General features: G+C 43.6%; 1 protein-coding gene across 1 annotated transcript in view; it reads right to left on the bottom strand.

The window, feature by feature from the left end:
- Positions 1-23,430, bottom strand: part of LOC138471861 (microtubule-associated protein futsch-like) — a 291,122-nt gene that overhangs the window by 5,890 nt on the left and 261,802 nt on the right. Inside the window, exons 5-7 of the mRNA XM_069609720.1 lie at positions 16,182-16,306; positions 11,155-11,222; positions 10,261-10,417 (exon numbers count right to left, since the gene is read on the bottom strand). Of these exons, the coding sequence (XP_069465821.1) occupies positions 10,261-10,417; positions 11,155-11,222; positions 16,182-16,306 (350 nt within the window). The remainder of the gene's footprint in view (positions 1-10,260; positions 10,418-11,154; positions 11,223-16,181; positions 16,307-23,430) is intronic.

Genomic DNA, 23,430 nt, shown 5'->3' with positions numbered 1-23,430 from the left:
CCTTGCAGCCTGTTACACTCCGCTGCCTACAGCCATAGCCTTCCAGTCTCCCTGCCTCGCTGCTCTGCTCCTCTGAGCTCGCTCCTTGCTGCTCTGCTCCGCTGGGCTCCCTACCTTGCAGCCTGCTACTCTCTTCTGCTTTCAACCCTGATCCTCGGGTCTCTCTGCCTCTACGCCCTGTTCCTTTGGGTTCGCTCCTTGCTGCCCTACTCCTCTGGGCTCTGTCTGCCGCCTACTACAGCTCTCAGTCCTGCTCCTCTGGACTCTCAGCCTAGCAGCCTACTACAGTCCTCTGCAATCCACTACAGTTTTTCTGTACCTTGTACCATTTGGTACTGTAGGCCTGCTTCCTTGTTTGCAGCCCCCCTCTTTCCTGGCTGCTGCTCGCTTGCTCTCTTCCTTGTTTGCAACCCCTTGTTCTTGATCCCTGTCCTTCTCTTCCTTGACTCCTCTGTCCTCCCCTTTAGTTTACCCATTTATATTGTACTGTTTCTTCCTTCATTCCCTTCTGCTAGATTTCTCTTAGACTTCCTTGTCCCTGGTTATTTCTGTTCTTGTCTCTTGTGTCTTATGTTGATCCTTTGTACAGAGCTTGACTGTCGGTTTCCGGCAGGCAACTTCTGCCCCTTCCCTTGTCGTGTTTTCTGTTTAACAGACACCCACAACTGTTGTTCCCAGCCATGAGCAGACAGAGTGGGCCTCTGTAATAGTAATCCGTGCAGAAGGCTGGAGTTTCCAAAGGTCCGTGGAACACTCTTTTTCCATATCTGCATACACCCCAAGAGGGAATCCAGTTTGTTTGTATCTTTGTATTTCCTGCCCCTTTCTGTTCACAACTACAGTTGCCTACTTTTCTTTCTTGATGAGTTTCCTGCTGTGTGTGTACTTATCTGTCACCTTAAATCAGCACAGCCACCCAAACCCAACCTGGGGGCCCTGTGCCACTCTTAAAAGATTGCCCTCCTTGACAGAATGCAAGAGCTAAAAAATTCTTGTTCCATAGGCAGGAAAGGCACACACAGACCAAGGATGCTTTCCTTTCGATTCAAGAAACCTATGCAAAAATTTAAAGTTTTCTTAAGGACTGCAAACAAAAACCCTAGTTTAAAAGACAGACTCGCCCTAGTAAACAAAGGTTTACAAGCACAGTACTACACTCACTGGCTCGCTGACCCTTCTATGTGTAACTACTATGACATTTGCAACTATGATCCGCAGTCTCTATCTGTAGAAGAACTACAGCAAGAAAATGAATTCCTGCAGATTTTGTTAGCCCAACCAGTGGATAACACTCATGTGGTTTCTGGCATTTCTTCTGACACTGCATTCGACATTCAGCTGGTACACGAACCTTGTATTCCTTTATCCCAGGCTACCCTGTCTCCGGACCATGTAGTAACACTGCTACAGCCAAGGATATTGCACTCATTGTGGCAGACTCTCAACCAGAGTACTCTGTTGCCAAAGTGATATGCTCAAGATCAGCTTGGCAAGCTACACAACCTCCCCAGACTGCTGTAAACACTCATTTAACCGGACAAGGCATTCAGTATCCTCAGGTTATTGCAGCTGGTCCTGGGTACAAAAGACCAATACTGACCATCAGTTGTCTTAATGCTTCCCCAGTAACTACTAACCATGAGAACTCTAAGGTCAGTCTTCCTATTGCAATACCCGAATGTTCTGCTACACCAGATTCTGAAGCTGTAGAGCAGGCTAATGGAACATACCTGTTACAAGAGCAACTCTTAAGCCTTAAAAGACAAACCGAAGACCTCTATGATGAATTTGTGTATTTGCATAGTAAGAATCTAGCAAAGGGACACAATTTACCAGACCATATGTCACTATGCCCAACATTCTGTCTTTAGAGATTGGCATGATAAGGCATGGAAGGGTAATACAGAAAAGGATACAGACTTGTACAGAGCAGATGGAAGACCTGAACTTGGCATATGCATACCTTCTAAAGTTTGACTTGGCTCTTTCACTTACTAGCCACAGTAACTCAGGCTGTTGCTCAGATAGTGAAGAATTAACTCCTTCGGTGGGCCAAATCACTCGCACTGCTTTTACACCACAAATCAAGTGTAATCATCTGGCTGGAGATCCTGCTGAGTAAAAGGATTGTCTCGTTCTTACACTTGATGGCGGTCTTTTACTCACACTTACAGCCTCTAAAGAGGTGACCAAGTCAGAGAGGTTCTCTGCTTCTATGGACTTTTGTGCACCAGACCATGTGTCAGATCCTGAACTATACCCAGTACCTGTCTGGAATCCAGCTTTGCCAACAGTCAATACCCCAGACCCATCTATCCACCGGAGCACACAAGACAATGAATGCCAGCCATCAGAAAGCCTACCCTTCCCTGATCCTCTGTCAGCCATTCTACCTGTTACAGAACCTGCAAGCCCAATCTCTGCTGCTCCTCCTGTTAGTACTCCTAAATCTGCTACTGAAGCTGCATCTCCAATCACTCTTACTGCAGATGAAGCACCCCCTTCCTCTCTGCCTGCAAGAACAGTACCTGTTTCAACGCCAGTTAACAGCTCTCCTATTAAGGCTACAGCCCCGGTTGTTCCCGCTGGTGCCTCTGCAGCACCTAAACTACGAGACTGTACTCCTTCAGTCTCAGTTGCGTCCCTGCCCGCTGGTACTCCTGTGGCACCTATACTCCCAGCTGCTACAGCACCTGAACTTCCGACTGCCATTCATGATCTCCTGGCTGCGGTGGCTTCTGAACTCCCTGTTACTAAGGGTGTTCCTGCAACATCTGTGACTCCTGAAGTCCCTGCTGCAAATCTTAATGTTGCTATTGCTGCTTCTGAATATTTGGAAGACCCTCCTAGAGCAACCTATTCACCTGTATCTCTGGTTCCATCTTTCAGCACTGTACCATCGCAGCCCTAAGGAAAACCACTACTTTCAAAGACATATACGCCATGGAGCCTGCAGCAGATCTTCAGTCTCTCAGTTCATGAACGCACTGTTGGGTTTTGGGCCCTTAAGACTTTGTCCTTTCTGACTTCTACCTCAAAGGTTCGGAACATTGGTAATGTCTCCTCCCTTCAAGACCCTCACCTTGCTGCCTTAAACAGTTTTTGGAGCTTCATGATGTGCCTTTTTGGTATAAGACTTTTTCACGGTGTGGCAGGTCTTGGTCTTGCTCTTCTGTTGTTCAGTCTTCAGGGAGCCTTTAGAGGGGCATAATGTCATGCCTGCGCCATGGGCGCACACATTGGCAACCATCATGGATTATTTGTTATTCATTTTTCTTCAGAATACTCTTGGAACAACCCCTATTCACACTTTGGTACTTAATTCCCATTTGCGTGACTTTGGTGCCTTCTTATATAACTCAACTAACTACATGTACCACAATGCACCTTGCTACAGCTATCAATTCCTGGCCATTCCCATTTGTCAGCATTGGAACCACAATCCCCAGAAGCCCTAGGGATCAGCGCTGCTTCCACCATCTCAGGACCAGAGAGGGAGGAGGCAGATTGTATTCAGGTGTGCTGCTCCAGGTGCTGCCAATTAGCCTGCCTCAGTACAGGGCAGGGCCGTATTTAAACAGCTGCCTGCAGGAGCTCAGTCTCTTGCATCAAGAGTCCTCTCAGCCCCTTTTTGCCTCTTGTCTCGAATTTGTATGCTGTTCCTGCTGCTGCATTTTCTTGCTTTTGTTCTAGTGCTCTTTCTGGGTTTCCTGCCTTGCAGCCTGCTACACCCTGCTGCCTACAGCCCTAGCCCTTTAGGCTCCCTGCCTCACAGCCCTGCTCCTCTGGGCTTCCTGCCTTGCAGCCTGCTGCACCCTGCTGCCTACAGCCCTAGCCATTTGGGCTCCCTGCCTCACAGCCCTGCTCCTCTGGGCTTCCGGCCTTGCAGCCTGCTACACCCTGCTGCCTACAGCCCTAGCCATTTGGGCTCCCTGCCTCACAGCCCTGCTCCTCTGGGCTTCCTGCCTTGCAGCCTGCTACACCCTGCTGCCTACAGCCCTAGGCTTTTGGGCTCCCTGCCTCACAGCCCTGCTCCTCTGGGCTTCCTGCCTTGCAGCCTGCTACACCCTGCTGCCCCCTGCTGCCTACAGCCCTAGCCTTTTGGGCTCCCTGACTCACAGCCCTGCTCCTCTGGGCTTCCTGCATTGCAGCCTGTTACACTCCGCTGCCTACAGCCATAGCCTTCCGGGCTCCCTGCCTCGCTGCTCTGCTCCTCTGAGCTCGCTACTCTCTTCTGCTTTCAATCCTGACCCTCTGGTCTCTCTGCCTCTACGCCCTGTTCCTTTGGGTTCGCTCCTTGCTGCCCTACTCTTCAGCACAGCCACCCAAACCCTACCTGGGGGCCCTGTGCCACTCTTAACAGAGTTCCCTCCTTGACAGTTATACAAAACATGATGTTAACTTTCTTTTTCCATCCAAGACATCAGTACTGTTAACATTCTGAGTTCATAATGTCATTTACATAAACAATGGATAAAATGTAGTTCAAGCACCAAGTAAAACTTTGGTCTAAAAGAGTATCAATATATTTTATAGACTAATATGCTTTCATCAAGTGATTCAGATTTGTTTCTTAAAAAATCACCCTAGTGTCAATGTCAAGGAGACTTGCTCACCACTTAGCTGGCAGAGACATAAACCTTACATATGTGTATTCTGAAATAAGCTCTTCTTAACTCCTTTCTTTGTTCACATTGAAGTATTATCTCTGTCAAAGTTTCGAGACACCAGTACTCTTACATAGCCTACAAAATCTATGGCTCCTTATTAATCCCCTCCTAGATCCCTGCACATCTAGCATGCAGAAAAGATTTAACTTCAAACCATATGAAATTGCATCTATACTCATTATTGGGATACCTAATTAAATACTTAAACCAACTCCCTAACCCAAGGTTTATCTGAGAATATTCATTACAATGTTGATACCTTGCAATTAATCTGCTATTAATGCACCAATCAAATTCAAATAGCTTCTTCTCCACTATTTTCTCTGTTCTCATCAATGTATGACTGGAACAACCTACCCTGTTCAGAATGTTTTCAGTCCTGTGAATAAAATCCTAAAAAACTTGCAAGTTTGTAACACTAAAATAGTTTATAGTTCATAGTAAAACAAATGCATGTTCGACCAAAGTCTTCAAAGAAGATTAACCTAATTAATTGCATATGAAAGCCCTTGAGATCGATGTTGGTAATTCCGTTTTTTTGCCCCAAAATTTGTCCTCAATTCTTTCCAGTCATTTCAAATTTCATAAATGGGTTACTTCTAAACAACAAAGTAAAGTTGGCAACACCTTTTTTTAATCATTTACGCTATGGATTGGTGTGTAGGCACTTCTGGAAGTCAAGCTTTAGGGTCCAGTTTTCTTACTAATATGTGAGTCAACCCTGGATCAGATTGTACAAAACCCACTGCTGACACCGCATGTGGAGGATCAGAAACAGAACTTAGGCTACCAGACATTGGTCTTGCAGTTCTTTATTCTCATGTAACCAAATAAAATGAATCTTTCCCTAAACTCAAGCACTATTCTACAAAAGAATGTTACACGGGTGCTTGTCAGAAAGTCAAAACAATACAACACTCAATACAACACGGAATACAACTGTCCGAAATCCTGTTCTAACCTAACCACTTCCCCTATCTTTAAAGAAAATAAAAAACAACATAATACTTTGAGGGAACTGCAGCCTTCTGACCCCTAGGCATGTCACCTTTTGGGAAAGGCCTGCACCCATAGTTCCAATACAGAATAGACCATTCTTGGTGGGGTGGATTGCTGTCCAGAGATTCCAGACACAAGTCTCTCTCTGTCTCTTTCCACTATCCCAGAGACTCTTTCCATCTCTCCCCCTTTGGGGATTCTGTCAGTCTTTCTTTCTCTTCACTCAGAGGGCTTCTCAGTCCCTCCCCATCCTGGGGCTTTTTATCCTCCTCACTACCCCACTCTTGGATTTTCTTTGTTCTGCCACCACCCCCCAGGCATTTCTCAGTCTCAGTTTTCTCTGTTTCTCTCCACTCTGGGGTATTTCTCTTTCTGACTCCCCACTCAGGAATACCTCTCTTTCCCACTCCCCGCTCTGGGTGCTTTTATGTCCTGCTCCCAACACCAGGGCTCTCTCCACTTCTCCCTACTCTGGTGTGTTTCTCTTTTCTGCTCCCCTCTCCAGGGCTTCTTCTCTCTCCCTCCTCTTGGGCTCTTCTGGTTCTTACTCCTCACTCCGGGATGCTTCTCTTTCTTCCTCTGCACTCTGAAATGCTTATCTTTCTCACTTATACTCTGGGGTTTATCTTTGCTTCTCCCACTATGGGTTGTTTCTTCTTTCTCATTCTCTTTTACCTGCTTTCTCTCCCATTGAGCCAAGTAGGCCCCTCCAGGGGGCTTGTTCACTAGTTCCCTTTTGTCTTCAGAGGAGATTGGGCACAGGTAAGGTCAGAAGCCAGAACACTTATTACTAAACGATGTATGAGATCATGGTAAACACCAGTCCCTAGATACCCTACAAAGTTGTTAGAGGGATCTTGATTACCATGTCCCCTAGGGGGTGCTAAGCGTAGCAGACTCACCTCCCTAGTTCCAAAGGGGGTGGCTCCCTGTGTGGGGAGGCGACGATCACCCTGGTTTCGTCACAGAAATTCCCAATATTTCCTAGATATGGGAAGCATGAATCAATTTGGGTCGAAGATATTTAAGTTCACAGTAAAAGGGCAATGAAAGCAGACAAATAAATTAGTATACTGGTAAAAGAGGGTGAGATCTCCTCTCTAGCAATAATGAACAGACCCATATATATTTTGCAAAATGTACATGAATCGATTGACTGAATTGATCCTAATTTGTCTTGTGTGATGACGAAATGGAAGATGGGATCTGCCAAGCATTGTTATTACTTAAAAGACAACACCAATGCCTTTAACCACACATTGTTGTGCACTATAAACAACTGTAAAATGATTACACATATATTATTGAAATAGTCCTAATCTCCCACCAGCCCCGATCGCCTTCTTAAGCCAGTTGAGCCACAGTGTGGACCAGCAAGGTTGAAGTTGAAGGCTAGATTAGAAAGCCTGCTAGAAGTCTGGGTCAACCGCTGGTAGGGCCGAGGGTGTAAAAGAAGTTAGAGAATAGCCTTGTTGGGGCTCGTGGCCAGTCACTTGTGGTAGCTGGAAAGCCACTTCACCCAACTAAAGAAGTTTGAAATGTTGAAAGAACCCAGGTGGAGAGGGAGATTGCAGTCAGAATTTCCAAGGTAGTGGGGTGGAGCTCCAGCCAGGAGAACTCCTTGGACAAGGAGGGAAGTTACAGGTCCTGTCCTGGTATGAAAATGCCCTGGGACATTAGGGGTATGGTACCAGGTAGGCGTTGTAAGGATATAGTATGCCAGAAGGATGCAGGATGGACTGAAGATCAAGACAAAGCAGGCAAAGAAGTGTGTAGGGGCACTATTAAAGATTTTGAGGCTGAGTGATGTGAAGAGGACTATCCCACTTTGCCTAGTGTCCTGAGTCCAAAGGGCCAGACACTTTCACATATAGGTCTTACTATTATTTGTTTTATTTAGAATGTATTCCTAGTTTACAGTAAACCTTATGCACTCTTGCACTTGCTCTATCGTCTTACAATGGCAAAAGGCCATACAAAACGGGTATATACAAAGCAAAACATGTCAAACAGCTCCAAGGAAATATCCCAAAGGAAATGGCCCACAAAAATGTATTACCTTTCTCTGTTCCTAATTTCATTATTTGCACCACTATACATCAAGCCTTTAATTCCCTTCCAATAACATGCTATCGAAAGAGTTAAACCAACTTGCTGGCCATTAAGGTACCTGTTTCAAAGTTTCTACGAAGATAGAGACTCTAAATTCCATTCGCATTTCTGAAAATGCTTCACCCTTTCCTTAAATAATGCTGGTCATTCAATATATATGCGCAAGATACTCTTTGGCCCCCAGATCCTTGCAGAGGCGACAATAACATTGATTATATGATTATTGGTATGGGCCCATCACCTGCAAGAGATTAAAACGAAAAATGAAGAAACACTCTTTATATTTCTCTATCTGGAAATTATTTGATATATGGTTGAATTGATCAATACTTGAAAGGCATGTACTATATTGTTTGGATAACAATATATTACAAAATTTCGGAGTATTTTCAATCCCATCCCAATAGTGAGCTCTACATTTCTTTCATTTTATCTGGATCTCAAACGGATCATTTTGGTTTTTAATGTAACCTATAAGCCTAAAGAAGGCTTTGTACAGGGTTCTGGATTTGGTTGTAATTGTTTTGGCCCCCTCCCCCAAACCCCTGTGCTATGCTGAATGTAAGGAGTTTCACTATTGTCCGTTATTCCAATAGCATTCTTTTTTTTTTTTTTAAATAAAAGACCCCTTGTCTGTTTTTAGCTTCAATATTAAGAGAGGAGAGACCAAGTTCACATCTATTATGGTTAGTGTTTCCCCATAGGTTTGGTAGGAATGTCCCACCCCCAGTGACTGTATAAACAGAAAGTGTGGTAAGGGGGTTTTGGATACCTCCAGAACACAGAGATGGGGACAATAGAAGGGGGAGACCTGTCCTCCGTGGACTGGTGGGAGGGAACTGCATATATCCGAGACAAGAGTCATAAAGAGTAGACTCCATGAATATAGAGGTCCTCCTTTTTCGTGGCTGCAGATATCAAACCTTGTCAAGTTGGCCTGTCAGGTTTAACTTATACCCACCATTGCTTTGTACCCCAAAGCTTTCCTACGTGTTGATCTCAGAATATATCTGGTTTAACCTCATCAATGTACATACCCACTTTTATACATGTCTACTTTTCCACCTTCTTCGTGGCAGGTATTATTATGCCACAATCCTACCAACAAGTATTTGTTCCCTCCATTCAGGGTATTTGGCAGGCTGTGAAATTGTCTGCCATCACCCACAGGCATCCATCCTGGACCCAAGCATTCGACCCTTCTCATAATTCTGGTGCTGCTACTTAGTCACTGCATTTTGTGAGCGTTTGATGTATAGGCCTAGAGCCGCTTATAACTTGTTGTGTTCCTTTTGATCTATCCTTAGCCACTGTCTGAGATGAAGACTTCAACAGGCTTGCACCTTTCCTTCTTAATTCATCTCTGAAGTCACTACACTGTGTATTTTCCTACAGCAAGCTGGGCTTTTCTATCGTGAACTTGATCATTCGGATTATTCAGTAAGATCTGATTGGCCCTTTCATAGCCTCTCTTGACTTGGGTTCAGGATTCAGTAGGTTACCTCCATGCATAGTTATTGTCAGGTGTACCCAGTGTTTTCTTTTTCTGGTTCCCCAGGCAATGTAATCAGGGTGTTCATTTCCTCTGGGACAGTGTGGGTTTACAAACTACTTGAAACTACCATTTTGAATTGAGGCAGAAGTGTTGTTGGACCACAGAGTAAGACTTTGCTCGGGCAATGGATCTTGCTTGGGCCATGCAGCTGTCTGAGTTGGTGGGAATGTTAGGACTTTATTGGCAGGAGTGTGCATGGGTATTTGCCTGTATTGTGCATAAAAGAAGTGCACCACCGGTGAGCTGGCACGGTTCTGCATTATCTGGATGGCTTGGTTCTCTGTCCCCTCATTCCTCCTGACTGCAGAGGTAGGGTGCTGATTTGTCCCTGATGATGGGAAGAGGAAATGTGGCCAGGACACAGCATATAATACTGGCTTTGCCATTCTCATCTGATTGTATTAGTAGTGCTGGGTGGCATTCCATGTGTGCATAGTGGAAATGCATGTAATGTGGCCTGTGCTATTCCGTCTTCACACGGTCAAGAGAAGGACAAGAAAATGGGGCATAACAGACCATCGTTCGCTCTCCAATTTCCTCTAGTCTGGAATAAAACTTGCTTGGCCCCTATACCTGTTCTCATAAGGCAGGAAAGGGTGGAAGGTAGGCATTGAGGCACACTGAGGGATCCCTCATACCTCCTTCTGGTAGAACTAGGCTAAGCTTGTTGGATTCTCATCTCTTAGAGCCCCTCTTAGTCCTACACGTGGGCGATCTAATGTGACGTTTACTTCACACTGCAAGATTCGCTGTTTCTGTTCTGGTCCTGTCACATGATAGCAGTACAACCCCACTGAGTTGATAAAATGCAAAAGGGATCCTGATTTGCTAATGTACTAGTATACTTAGGGATTCTGATAGACCCTGCTAGTCTTTAGGGATGTAAGCCAAACAGCACCGTCGTTTCATGAATAAACAACATACCTTAAACTGCAAGGAGTCTCCTTTGAAGTTGGGGCAGTACTTGGTGCCAGAGTGACTGCCTCAGGTGGCTTCTGTGTTATGTGTTGTCCAGTGTTGTTGGCTTGATGCTTCTTAGCAAGTTTCCTCCGGCAAGGGGAACATGAGTTGTGGTTAATACCTGCCAAAGATACATTTCAAAAGGCTTAGATATACAGAGCAAGTCTGCCTGTGCCTCGGTCCCCTGCAATTACAGCATATGGAAAATAACACGCGGTTCCAGTGTGCTCTTGTGTGGAAGTTTTCATGCATGTTATGCATTCACACTGAAATTTAATGTTTTTGGTCTTGCCAAAAAAAAAGAAAGCGGAGGTTGTACAGAGCAGGAATACAAATCCCATTACAATTGATTTTTAAGAAAAGAGGTTCATGTATTTGTCTGAACTTTCATTAAGACTATCTGTCTCAATGGTCAGCAAGTACAACATTATTGGCAGAAGGACCGATTTGCCTTACCTTCTCACAGGTCAAGCCTTACAATTCAATTTTCTTACCTATGCAGTTAGGACTTGATACACAAAATTCATACTCTAAATATTGTACCCCAAGTAAATGTGTGTCACAATTAAAATATAATATTGTAAAATCAACCCAGAGCTAAAGAGAAGCTCTTAGTACCAGCATTAAAAAGCTTTTGAATGTGCTCTATGATGTTGCTAGGACATGTAATCATATGTAGATTACGAGTGAATGTTGAGGCATACAGCTCTCAGTGTTTCCAATGTAAATCCCTGACAATAACCAAACACACTGATGGCCAAGGCAAGCCAATCCCAGGCCTTTCTCTCTTACGATGGGGTAGTTAGAACCAAGATCACATTTTGAAGGGGGGATTATTGCAGTGGTCTCTTTCCTTACCTGAAGTGGAAAATTGGCTTTGAGCCAGTGCAACGTTCTTTGCAGTGTCTTGGTCCAAAGGCTTCAATCTGCATCGCAAAGAAACACAAGTTCAAATGTAGACACGACTATTCTCAAACCTGGAATTAATACTTCATTCACATCCACTGACTTATTTTATCATACTTATCTTTGAAACTATGCTCTTGGAAATGTTCCCTTTTCCTTCGGATTTCTTAGTAACTACTATACACATTTTTTAAATCCCGATTTAAGATAAGCTCTGACTGTATCCACAAAGCAAAAACAAAGAGGTAATGACTTGAAGGTTTATAATTCATCTTAAACCTCTGGCAATTGCTCTGGCAACCTCCAGACCATTGTTCTTTACCTGCCAAGACATTACAGAAAGGGGAAAGACCATATGCAAATCAGGCTTGGTGGCAAACTGCTAGGTCACATCCCATCTGCCTGAGACCACAAGCATCCCCAGACATGAGTGTATCGACATGCACCCAACCTACCAAAAACCCGCCTCCCTTCCTGTAACCTGTAACAGCTATGTTTGAGCACCACATGTTGGTTTTCTCTGAATCCTCTTTCCCCCACTGCTTCAACCCCCTTCCCTTTTGCTTTCTGGGTACCACAGGCGGGCGCACAATATGTCAATTTACAGACAAGCATCAGTGCTTCGAGACCATTAGAGTACTGATTTGGCACAGTGTGAAAGGTCTCTAACATGGCATATTAGGTTACATTGCATTCCATTTGATGGGAGACCAACTCTAGATATATCATGTGTCATGATTCAAAAGATGATGTCAAACACAGTAAAGACAGGGATTCCAGGGTTCACTTCCCTAATAAGGAGGAGTGCCCATTACCATGATCTGATAGTCTTCTCACAGTTGCCACTATCATTGTTCCACAGCAGATAACAGGGATCAATGAATCACATCTTTTTTAAAGTGACAAAGCAGGGTTGGATCTTGGAGGATCTAGAGCATGGTATGCAGAGATTTCAACGAAAATAAAATGACGAATGCAATGATAACGAAACAAATGGAAAATATATACATATGGGTATGGGTATGGGGTAAAGGGTTAAAAGATGTGCAGGGTGTTCGGGGAGGGGTTGGAAGCTGGGGAAAGGGGAGTTTTGGGGGCAGGCTCCAAATTTTAAAAAACAGCGACATTTTGTTTGCTTCATTATTATTTCATTCGTTTAAATCACATGTAACCATTTAGAATTTCCCTCCTACTACTTCCCTCTTTCTCACACATCAACTCGTTTCTGCACTTCTGTCAGTTGGTTTGCCACACCCAGATTAGCCCTGTGGTGATTAGTGGTAGTGTGGGGCCGTTTGAAACTTTATCTGTTGAGGAAGTCTCCCCACATCAATGGCACGCTTAAGTACATCTCGAGTCTATCACACACCCATCCGCTAACTAATTCTAGTACCATGAATTCCTGTAATTTTATGGTCATTGCATCGAATGCCTTACATCTAAAAAAAGTGTCGGAAGAAAAGCACTGAATGCATTTTTTTTTTATGGGGGTCCCTCTCCGACCCCCCTTTTTTTTTACTTTTGAAAACCCAATACATTAGATGTTTTTTTTTCGACGCTTTTTTTTTTTTAGATGGTAAGGCATTCAATCCTTTGGCAATCGATGCTATGACTAGATACCATTTGTTCCCACTTTTCATGATCAGCACTGTGTTTTAACAAGTGGTAAGCATTACGCATGCACCCTACAACCACAATCGGGAATCCTTTCACTCAAGCACTTTGTACCTTTCCGATTGTCTGGTTACCTATGGCCAGGGTGCAATATGCCGCCGTCAGGACACGCCTCGATGCTATTAACATGGGCACAGTACAGAAGCTTTTTAACGTAACATAGCTCTGAATTAAAACAAGACTGTGTCAAAATGCTCTTCTAATGGAATGAGCCTATGCTTCTGTGATAAATTAACAGAGCTATGTTTACAATCACTTTTCAGATTGTTGCCAATCCTATGTGCTGTGAAAACTCAGCTATTGTTAAAGTGCCATTTTACCTCTCGGCATACAAACTTATAATTTAGTGAAATGTCAGAGCGCTGGGTAGAACCTTTGTTAGGAACGATTTCTCTTTACTGCACCTTTCCTTCCATTTTGATGGAACCCCCAAACTGTTTGCTTTCATTTTTTATTCTGACCTGCTCCTTTTGCAGTGCAGTGAAGTGAAGCCTTGAGCTTCACTGCACTGGCATTTGCTCATATGTTATGGGGAAACTGACATGTCCTTCAGGCTGTCAAGGGGAACATTGTTTCCTTTAGTCATGTTACTGTGTTACTACTTTTGGTTACTTTTGTATCACTTGTGGTAACTTTTTATCATTGTGCAAAGCAGCTTACACTGCAGTAGAATGGGGTACACTTTTTGTTTTGCGCTAAACTAACACTCAGAGGATTTTGGTTACTCTAGGTGTGCTAAAAGGATAAGCTTGTGACAGCAGGGACTTTCCTTTATGGGGCTTTTCATTTTAGTTTTACTGTGTTTACCGCATTTGGCTACTAACTGTGGCTACTGGTCCAACATGGCTGTGCCACGAGATTTTCTGCTTGTCCTTTTGCCATCTTGTTCTTTAGCCTTCTTCCTGGCCTGAGAGGCCCGGAAAATCCTTATAAGGACTTCCAGTGCCAGGGAAATCAGAAGTGTGTGTGTTTGCTGGCAGGATGGGGGCTGGGTCTGGGACTGTCTGGTCCCAATCCACAAACTGGTTTCAGTGTGTCTGAGTGGTATGCATGAATGTTCCCGCCAGTGGTCCTGATTGGACCACTGCTGAGGGGGGGGGTGTGTGTGTGTGTGTGTGTGTGTGTGTGTGTGTGTGTGTGTCTGTGTCTGTCTGTCTGTCTGTCTGTCTGTCTGTCATTGGCTAGTGACGGCAGCAGCTCTTACCTGGCTTTTAGGATATGAAGAGGACCCCTGCACCCATTCTTCAGAGATCCTGGAGAAACCTGAAGGAGTCAAGAATACTATCGGGCTGCCAGACCTGCTAAGAAAATGGAGACCCATTGGAAGAAGGTTTGTCTACCAACTTCTGCTGCTGTCTTGGAGGAGCCCTGTTCTGCTGTAGATCTTTAGAAGTCCTGCGACCCTTGAGGTGGAGGCAACATCCATTCCAGATGTCTGCATGGCACCCTGCAAAGGATAGCCTTTGGAAGTGCCCCGGGAACATCCTGTGGCTGACCAGCTGTGATTCTGGGCAGCGTCATTGCTCCGAGTTTCGACCTGGAACTTGGGGGATCCTCTGCTGGCCCTATGAGACTAACCCCTGCCGAAAGTTCTCTGTCCTAGCATCAAGGGGACCGAGATAGGAGGAAAAGTCCAACCGCAGCAGTTGAGTCCATTTGCGTCGCTGTGCTGCGGTGACCACCATCCGAAATCACTTACCTGACCCGAGTCTAGTCCTGAGAGGGGTCCTGCATCGAGGTTTGCTGCATTCTTCCATGGAGAATCCTTGCAACAGTGAAAGACACCAACTTGAGATCAGCTAGAACCTGCAACTCCTGCGAATTGAGGACTGTGACTTTCAGCAAGAAAAGCAACCTCTGACCCGTGTCCTTTGTCCTGCCAAGTCTGGGGAAGAATCTGAGTACGGAGTTTTGGGGGGTAAGTTACAGAGCTTCTTACCTACCCCTATACTCCTATTATAAGTCAATGGGCTTATAATAAACCTTTATTCTAACACTTTTGACTTTGCCATTGCGTGCTTGCACAAGACTTCTGAAAGATGTGGCTACTACTGTTAGCTAGTTTAACTTGTACTCTAACCATAAGAACCCTTCACTGGACCTTAGCGACCCTATCTGTATTTTTTCCAGCTTCAAAGTTTCTGTGGAACCTTTACCTGAACTATTGGGCAAAAGGCCCCAGACAACTTAGGGATGGACAATTTAAGTTAGGGATCATTTCTGTGGACTTTGAGTGCATAATACTAATCCTACCTTTCCTTTACTGGAGTTTGTGATATTTAATATGCTCTATAATACGTGAATGTATATATTTATCTATTTTTTCAGTGTTGTGTGATAACTCTACTTACAAGCAGTCATTTTTCTATAGTGTGTTTTGGCCAATAAATAAATAACTGTATATTATTCATCCTTTCTAAGGGTAATTTGTGATTCCCTTTGTGTGACCTCATTGTGGATCTTTTACAAGCTCACCACCTCTGAAGAACTTAGCCTAGACCTACCCAAACTGGTCTGGCTACAGCTCCCCAGAGTGGTCCCTGTCACAATATAGGGTGGCCTTCTATACATCCGTCCACCAGGCCAGAGTATAGAAAATCAGTCCTAACAAACCTTGTCTATGTTTGTGCTAGGACTCAGGTTGCCAAATTCCATCTGGTTATCACTAGGTGAGTATAATGTATCCAGAGACTGGTACTCAGACCATGTTTCAGATACATTGTAAAAGTATTGCACTGGATATACAGTCATGCTAGACCTACCAATTCTAGGTGAAGTGGCTACAAGTATTAATTAAACATGTTTATTATGTGCAGTTTTTTTTTTGCAAACAGTTATAATTACCAATAAAATATTCAAGGTAAAGCAAACACGTACTTTGGCCCAGCAGGCTTTTTCAATGCACTAATGTGGTGTTTGCATGAAGAAAAACCCATCCCAATCTCATATTTACATATCTGATGTTGCTTCCCAACGTCATTGGTTTTGCCCATAGTATTTATTGCTAGTCCGAAGATAATGTCTTTTCTGTTATGGAGATACTCATAAAGATTTGTTAGCAGCCCAATACTGTTGAATTTAAATGCTGAAGTAGTTGCCTGTGTTGAAATTTGGGGTAGTTTTCCAGTAAACTAAAGTTCCCATATCTCATCTGGAATAATGGGTTTGCATAGAATGCTGACCCTATTTATCGTCTGCAAAAAAAAACCATGTATTTTCCTCATGTTCATCTCTTTTGGCACACACTTCCAGATAAAGACTTTGAGGATCCCGCGACAGTCTCACCGAGCTGTTTCCTCCAGTACCTTGTTCTCTTTAATTTCACAGTAATCATGCTGTGTTGATGCAATGTTTGCGACGACACATCATGTCGCTCTCTCCTGGCTGTACCGCCTGCTTCAGGCCTTGTTCCAGTGGCCACTTCATTTCCCTAGAATTACAAAAAAAAGAATTAAAATTGTGTTTCATGATTCTTGCAAGCTTTTGCAAGACTCAGAGAGAAAAATGAAGAAACATATAGAGAGATCATCGGCCCAGTGCTCTTTCAGATACAAAAAGGAGTAATCTTGATTTAATTATGTCTTCCCTTAACACACCTTCATTTAACCCCTTAACTGCTGGGCTCTTATGCATTCCTTTGCAACTAGGACGAACATTCTCGTCCTCAGCACTTAAGAGGCATGCAGTGGATTCCCATGAAAAGGTGGAGTTAATCTTAAAAGACAGACTGCTGCTGTATGTGTAATTCAAGCTAAGCAAAACAATACACTGTTTTTAAGACTTTGCTATAAAGTGGCCATGTAGTGGTAAAACATTTTCTACCGAAATGATCATACATTCTGAAATCATTCCAAATAAGAATATTATATATACGAAAGCCCATTTGAGCCACTTTCCACAGCGCCTCCTAGTAGCTGTCTAGTAGCCATCACTGGAAGTTCACCTCCAGTTCTGAGCCATATATATATATATATATATATATATATATATATATGACATGGACGCAGTAGCGTCCATGTAGTTATGGTTAAGTTGGTGTTTCCATAGGAAGAGCATTTTTTGGGTGGCTTATAACTTCGCTCCCTCTGGACGAATCCTCACCAAACTTTGCAAAAGAAGTATATGGCCCACTCTGAATTTTTTTGCAAAGTTTGGAGAGGTTTGGTCCAGGGGGGGCAAATTTAAAGGTGGGGGTCCCAAAACTTTGCGCACACCTACAGCCCAAACCGCTGGTCGGATTTACACCAAATTTGCGGCAGGAGCGGGGGCTTGGTCCCGAAAGCGTGCGTTTGCAAATTTGGTGTAAATCCATCCAATAGTTTTTTTTTAAAATGACCAAAACGTAAGGCAAAAAAATTAGTGATATCTCCGTTCGCTCCGCGGACAGATTTCCCGGTTCGCTCCGTGGACAGCGCCCGGATTGGCCGAGCGGCTTGCGTGATGTCCACGGACATGCAACGTGTTCGCTGATTTGGCCGGCGTGGGGCATGGAGCACGTCAGATTTTCTGTGGCGCCCTCCATCTTGCATTCGCCGTCGACCGCGGACAGCGCGGTGAAACCTGGATTAAAAATTGTATTTAGTGGAGTATGTTGGTGTGTAAGAGTGTTTGGGGAGGGTGGGGGAGTATGAGATAGGTTCAATGTTCTGTTTTTTTTATGTGCTAGATGCTTTTGTTGTGTTCGATTTGTCTGCGGACAACACGGCTGTTATGAAATTTTGTAAATAAACTAAATGGTGGGGTGTTCTGAGGACGGAGTATGTGTCCGTTTTGTTCGCAAGCAAGCTAAAATTGAGCTAAGAACACTCGCGGTGTCCTTAAATGTTTGTACATAAACAAAATGGGGGTGTCCTGAGGACGCTGTCCGTATTGTACTCTGGCAAGTTGAATGTGTTCTAAGAACACTCGCGGTGTCCCGAAATGTTTGCAATTAAACAAAATGGGGGTGTTCTGAGAACGCTGTTCGTATTGTTCGTTGTCAGGTTGAAAGTGTTCTAAGAACCCTCCTTATGTCCGCTGATAGTACAATTTCCTATGGGCTTTACCCGACTTTTTGTCCACTAAAACGATAAATCAGGCTGCTGTGCGCCGACATTATGTGATAATCCTATCACTTGCGCCATCGACCTGTCTGCCTGCTTTTGCGACACTAAATCATATGTCCCGCCCCTAAGCCTGACATTATCAAAGCATTCATATTCCCCGCCTCTCTCCGTGACGTTACAGGGTGCGTAGCCACACGCGCTCAGTCGTCTCCAGTCCTACGCGACTTTACACAGAACCCGGAAAACAACACACATCTCACAACACAGCGTGCCACAATTTGGAATATGAAACTGTGATTTAAAAGCAAACAGCAAGATTGTACAGTTCGTAAAGTACATTTATTTGCCATCAAATGTTTAGAGAATATTCAGCGATTTGCATTTGTCTTTGTTGTCGATCCGCAAAAGTTCATCTTGAGCCACGCGCTGGTCCTTTGCGGTACAGAGGGTGTTAGATCAGCTTACAATACAGTGCGCCACAATTCGGAATATGAAACTGTGGTTTAAAAGTAAACAGCAAGATTGTACATTTGGTAAAGTACATTTATTTCACATCAAATGTTTAGAAAATATTCAGCGATTTGCATTTGTCTTTGCTGTCGATCAGCAAAAGTTCATCTTGAGCCACGCGCTGTTCCTTTGCGGTACACAGGCTGTTGGTTTATGATAAAAGAAGCAAATGGTCGCACTGATAATCAGAAGGCTGCTCCAAAAACGAGGCATTAGGGTACCCAGGCTGTTGGTTTATGATAAAAGAAGCAAATGGTCGCACTGATAATCGAAAGGCTGATCCAACAACGAGGCATTAGACCACCATAATGGCTGGTATGTTGCTTCTAGCCACTAGTACTGGTCCTTGGCGATTGTCCCATAAAATGGTGAGGGTCATGAAGTTGCTTACATGGAGCTGCACCTGGCAGTTAAAGAAACCGTCAGCTGGGGTCTGAAAATCGTGGCATTGACAATACGGAAGGATGTACCTGTTTTAAAAAACATAAATTAGTCTCACCAGCCGATCTTCATTAAAAATATTCATTTTATTTATTAGGGCGTGAAACTATTTGCTAGCGAGGATAGTGCAATGGAGTATGTTAACTTATTCCCATTAACCCTCCCTCTGTCCTCTGCCTTTTTCAGAGCCCTCTAAGCGACAGGGGACCAATTCGACAGTGATAGTGCGCGGTAGAAAACACTATGCCACATTGAACAAACAAGTACAACTTAACCGGGCTTTAACGCCACGCTATTGTTATTATATTCCGGTATAAAATAATCTAAAGGGTTACTTACATTATATTGGCATTTTCCATTGTCTAAGCGTAGTGCAGCCCCAAAATACGACTCTGTCTGTGCCAACAATGTTTCTCATAGTGATATAATATATAAAAGTGGTTTTGTTTCAGAAATTTCATCCTTATCGTGTCTTACGTTTTTGCAACTCTCCTTCAAAAGAAGTCTTTTAGCACGATCCCTGTCTGTCAAGGTAAAAAAACAATAGAACCTTATAGTGCGAGTCGTGGGCCTCTCCGGCACGTGAGCAAAAAATGGAAGCAGCTGACCTTCACTGTAAACAACCATAAATTCTTAGTTTGCAACATTCTGTGTACAGCCATCTCTGAGAAATTGCTTTTTACACTCCATCTTTGTATATAGTTTGCGTGCTAATAAAAAAACTTTGTTAACGGGACGTTATGGTTAAGTTACGCTGCTAAAAACCTATGAAATTCAGTGAAAAAACATTGTTAAAGGGATGTTATGGTTCAAAGTAAAACCGAAAAACCCCTGATATTCAGCAGTTATGGAAAGATAAGCAACCATAACTTGCGCCGCCGTGCACTGCTAACACTAACACCCAGGACATCAAAGATGACATCACAAATGTCATTGATGACATCACATGTGCATTTACTTTTCATGAAAACTCTGTACAAGGGATTCTTATAATGCTGACCAAAAACTGTCAAGGATCATTGGGATAAATATCATGAGCTAATTAGTGCATTAAGCAATGCATTGATATAAATAGCATTCTATTATGAAGTTCTATCCAGTATACTAAGCTACTCATGCAGAAACATAGCAGTGTGTGCAGCATACATGATGAAGGTGCCATATTCATAATCTTGCCATGTTGAATAGTGAAATGATAACTGCTTTCTTATTAGAATTGTGCGTACTGTAAAACATGTAATAAGTAGATAATAAAACCCACTTAATACATCATTATTACAGACAAAACACAAAGAGACAACAACACATACAAATATGAGTATATACAGAGGCAGTGAAGTAAACAAAAAAGCAGAAGTAGTAGCAGAAAGAGTTCATAACCTAACTGATTGTCTTTATGCAGAGAAACTATTGCTCTATTTTAAAGCTGCTACTTACCATATGTATCACATGATGTGACTGCACCCAAAGGAAAGGAGGGTGAGTATAATGTATACAAATATGAGCATATACAGGGAAGGTAGAGTAATAAAAATAAAACTATGAGAAAGTGCTGATAACCCTAATGATTATCTTCATGCACAGAAAGGATTGCTCTCTTTTTAGCCTGTGTCTACCGCTATGTATATGTTTCATATGATGTGACTTGACCCTAAGTCTACAAATATAGTACCTTTTCAATTTTTACTTCCTGACTGTTACTGAAGAAAACTGTGTGGCCTAGATATGTCAGTAAAGGGAAAAAAGGGAGAGCCAGACATGTGATGTCATCAGTCATGTCATCAATGACATTTGTGATGTCATCTTTGATGTCCTGGGTGTTAGTGTTAGCAGTGCACGGTGGCGCGAGTTATGGTTGCTTATCTTACCATAACTGCCGAATTTCAGGGGTTTTTCGGTTTTACTTTGAACCATAACGTCCCTTTAACAAAGTTTTTTAACTGATATATATATATATATATATACAGTGAAAAACTTTGTTAAAGAGACATTATGGTTACAAGTAAAACCGAAACCCCCCAGAAATTCACCATGGTAAGCTAAGCAACCATAACTCACAACACCATGTGTACTGCTAAGACTAACACACAGGACATCAAATATGACATCACAAATGTCATTGATGACATCAGATATGAAATTAATTTTTATGAAAAGTCCCACATTTATAGCACTAGTTTTTGTACTTGCATTCTGACACTTTGCCAAAAAATGCTTTCAGGTCCTTGCTGATGCTTGTGGTGCAAGTTTGTTTTAACATAGTCCAGCACTTCAGGCGGTAGCCGCAAGCAGACATTTTTTTTCCATTAAAACCAAGGGCTTTGGCAATGCTGCATGCCCCAATAAGCAAATCAGAGTACACATTTCTCCTTGCCCAGGGCCAGGCCCATTGCTCAGGCACCAAAGTTATATCACTGTGTTGTTTACTTATATTTTGACACTTTCAAAAAAATAAAACACAGGACAGATTTGCAAAACCATGCTTTGAAGTTCTTGCTGATACTCCTCATGCATATTTTCTCAAATCCCGTCCAGCACTTAAGGCTTTAGCCACAAGTCGAATATCTTTTCCCATTCAAACCTGTCCCAATTTCAAAAAACATTACCACATAGCAGGTACCTGGTGGCCATACCCACTTTAACCCCAAAGCCGGTCCCTCCTGGTCATGAGCACTAGCCAGACAATGTGGCCACTGTTCATGGCCAAAGGCTATACCTCAGTCACCAAAGGTATATCACTATTTTTTGAACCTACGTTATAACACTTTTCAAAAAATAAAACACTGACACATTTGCGAAACCATGCTTTCGGGTCCTTGCCAGTGCTCCTTGCACAGGTTTGCTGCAAATCCATGCATGTTTAATTTTTTGAAAAGTGTCAAAATGTACATACAAAAAATAGTCATATATGTTAGCCATTTCTAATTAGGCCCCCTCTTGACAAAATCCTACCATACTTTGTGAAAACATTCAAATCTGGGTCTAAAACCTTTTTGTAAACTTTTGTGCAGATTCGTCAAATGGCACCAAATTTATAAGCCTTTTCAAAAAATGTCGGACCTCCCCTCTAATTTTACCCCCTCTTGGCAAAATAGCAGAACCATTCAGGGTCAGGTCTAAAATGATATTGCAGAATTTCATGCAGTTTCTTTGAGTGGCGCCAAAGTTATAAGCCATTCAAAAACTCCTTTTCACCAACCCTATTATGCAGAAATATGCATGGAAGCCCCTGAAATTCTGGGTTGTCCACGAACATCCCGCAAATGTCCCATCACCCGATTTTTGCCTTTTTATGGCTATATCCCATCCTCATCACCCCTCACCTCCCGAGAGATAATTTCTTTTGTTTGAGTCAGATGCCAATCTGCAACCTTGCACTACATGGATTAGGTAGTATTCGGCTACTCCAAGCAGGCCGCACTGTCCACTGCTAGATTTCAACCCTAGACAGGACACACACTGCACCTTACCCCCCTCACACAATGTTCCTCCCGGGCCTTTACTCTATACTACTGAGAACCATTCTCCACATCACCAATTCCGCATGCCTGCCCAGCTCACCCCTTAACTTGACCAGCCTAGGCACCGCATCACCCACCCTCACAGAGCCCAGCACCACAATCATGCTTAGCCTACTCGCTCCCCCATGCCTTTCGGACAGGCTGACCAGATTACGATCCAGACTTCCAAAAATACACGAGCCTAGAGCCAGGGACTCCTCACAATCCATACTCACACACCGAACCTCCATCAGCTCCTGCGCTAACCTTACGCTAAAAAAACCCGCACCTAAACCCGTCAACTCCACTACAACCAACAATAGAGCGCTCATCACAGCTACCACCCCCACCCCTGCCAAAGCCAAAACCCTACCTATAAAAGGTGCCCTCATCAACGCACGCTCCATGATTGCCCATGCCACGGACATCGCTGATCTCATTTTAGCTGAAGATCTAGACTTCCTAGCCATAACAGAGTCCTGGCTTCATGCAGCCGCAGGCCCAGCCCTTTCGCTAGCCATCCCCACTGACTACACCATCATCCGAGCGGACAGAACTGAAGCTAAAGGCGGTGGTTTGGCCATCATTGCCAAGACCCACCTTAACATCAGACTCAACTCCGCCACACACCACCCATCATGTGAATCACTTACAGCCAAACTACCCATCGCTAACTCCCAAACAATATCCATTCACTTACTATACAGACCTCCCGGACCCCCGGGATCTTTCGAGGAAGACCTCAATGCCATCCTTACCGACAACCTAAAAAACTCCTCACAATGCCTTCTCTTAGGAGACTTCAATTTAGGCTACAAAGACCCCAAAGACAATCAAGCCACTCTCATCAGCAACACCCTGTCTGAACTAGGCTTCACACAAAAAGTAACCAGCCCCACCCATAACAAAGGGAGAACCCTTGATTGGATAGCAGACTATAACTGTGCCGTATCGATCACTAACAACACTCCCCAATCCTGGACCGACCACCACCTCCTCTCCTTCTCACTTGAGGCCTCAAGCCCTACAACCAACATGGCACTAGCCCCAGCCATCCA

The sequence above is a fragment of the Ambystoma mexicanum genome, chromosome 8 (assembly GCF_040938575.1).
Source record: "Ambystoma mexicanum isolate Mex_15411 chromosome 8, UKY_AmexF1_1, whole genome shotgun sequence".
Lineage (NCBI taxonomy): Eukaryota > Metazoa > Chordata > Amphibia > Caudata > Ambystomatidae > Ambystoma > Ambystoma mexicanum.
The sequence above is the reverse complement of the archived record's forward strand: the minus strand, read 5'-3'. Positions and strand labels throughout refer to the sequence as shown.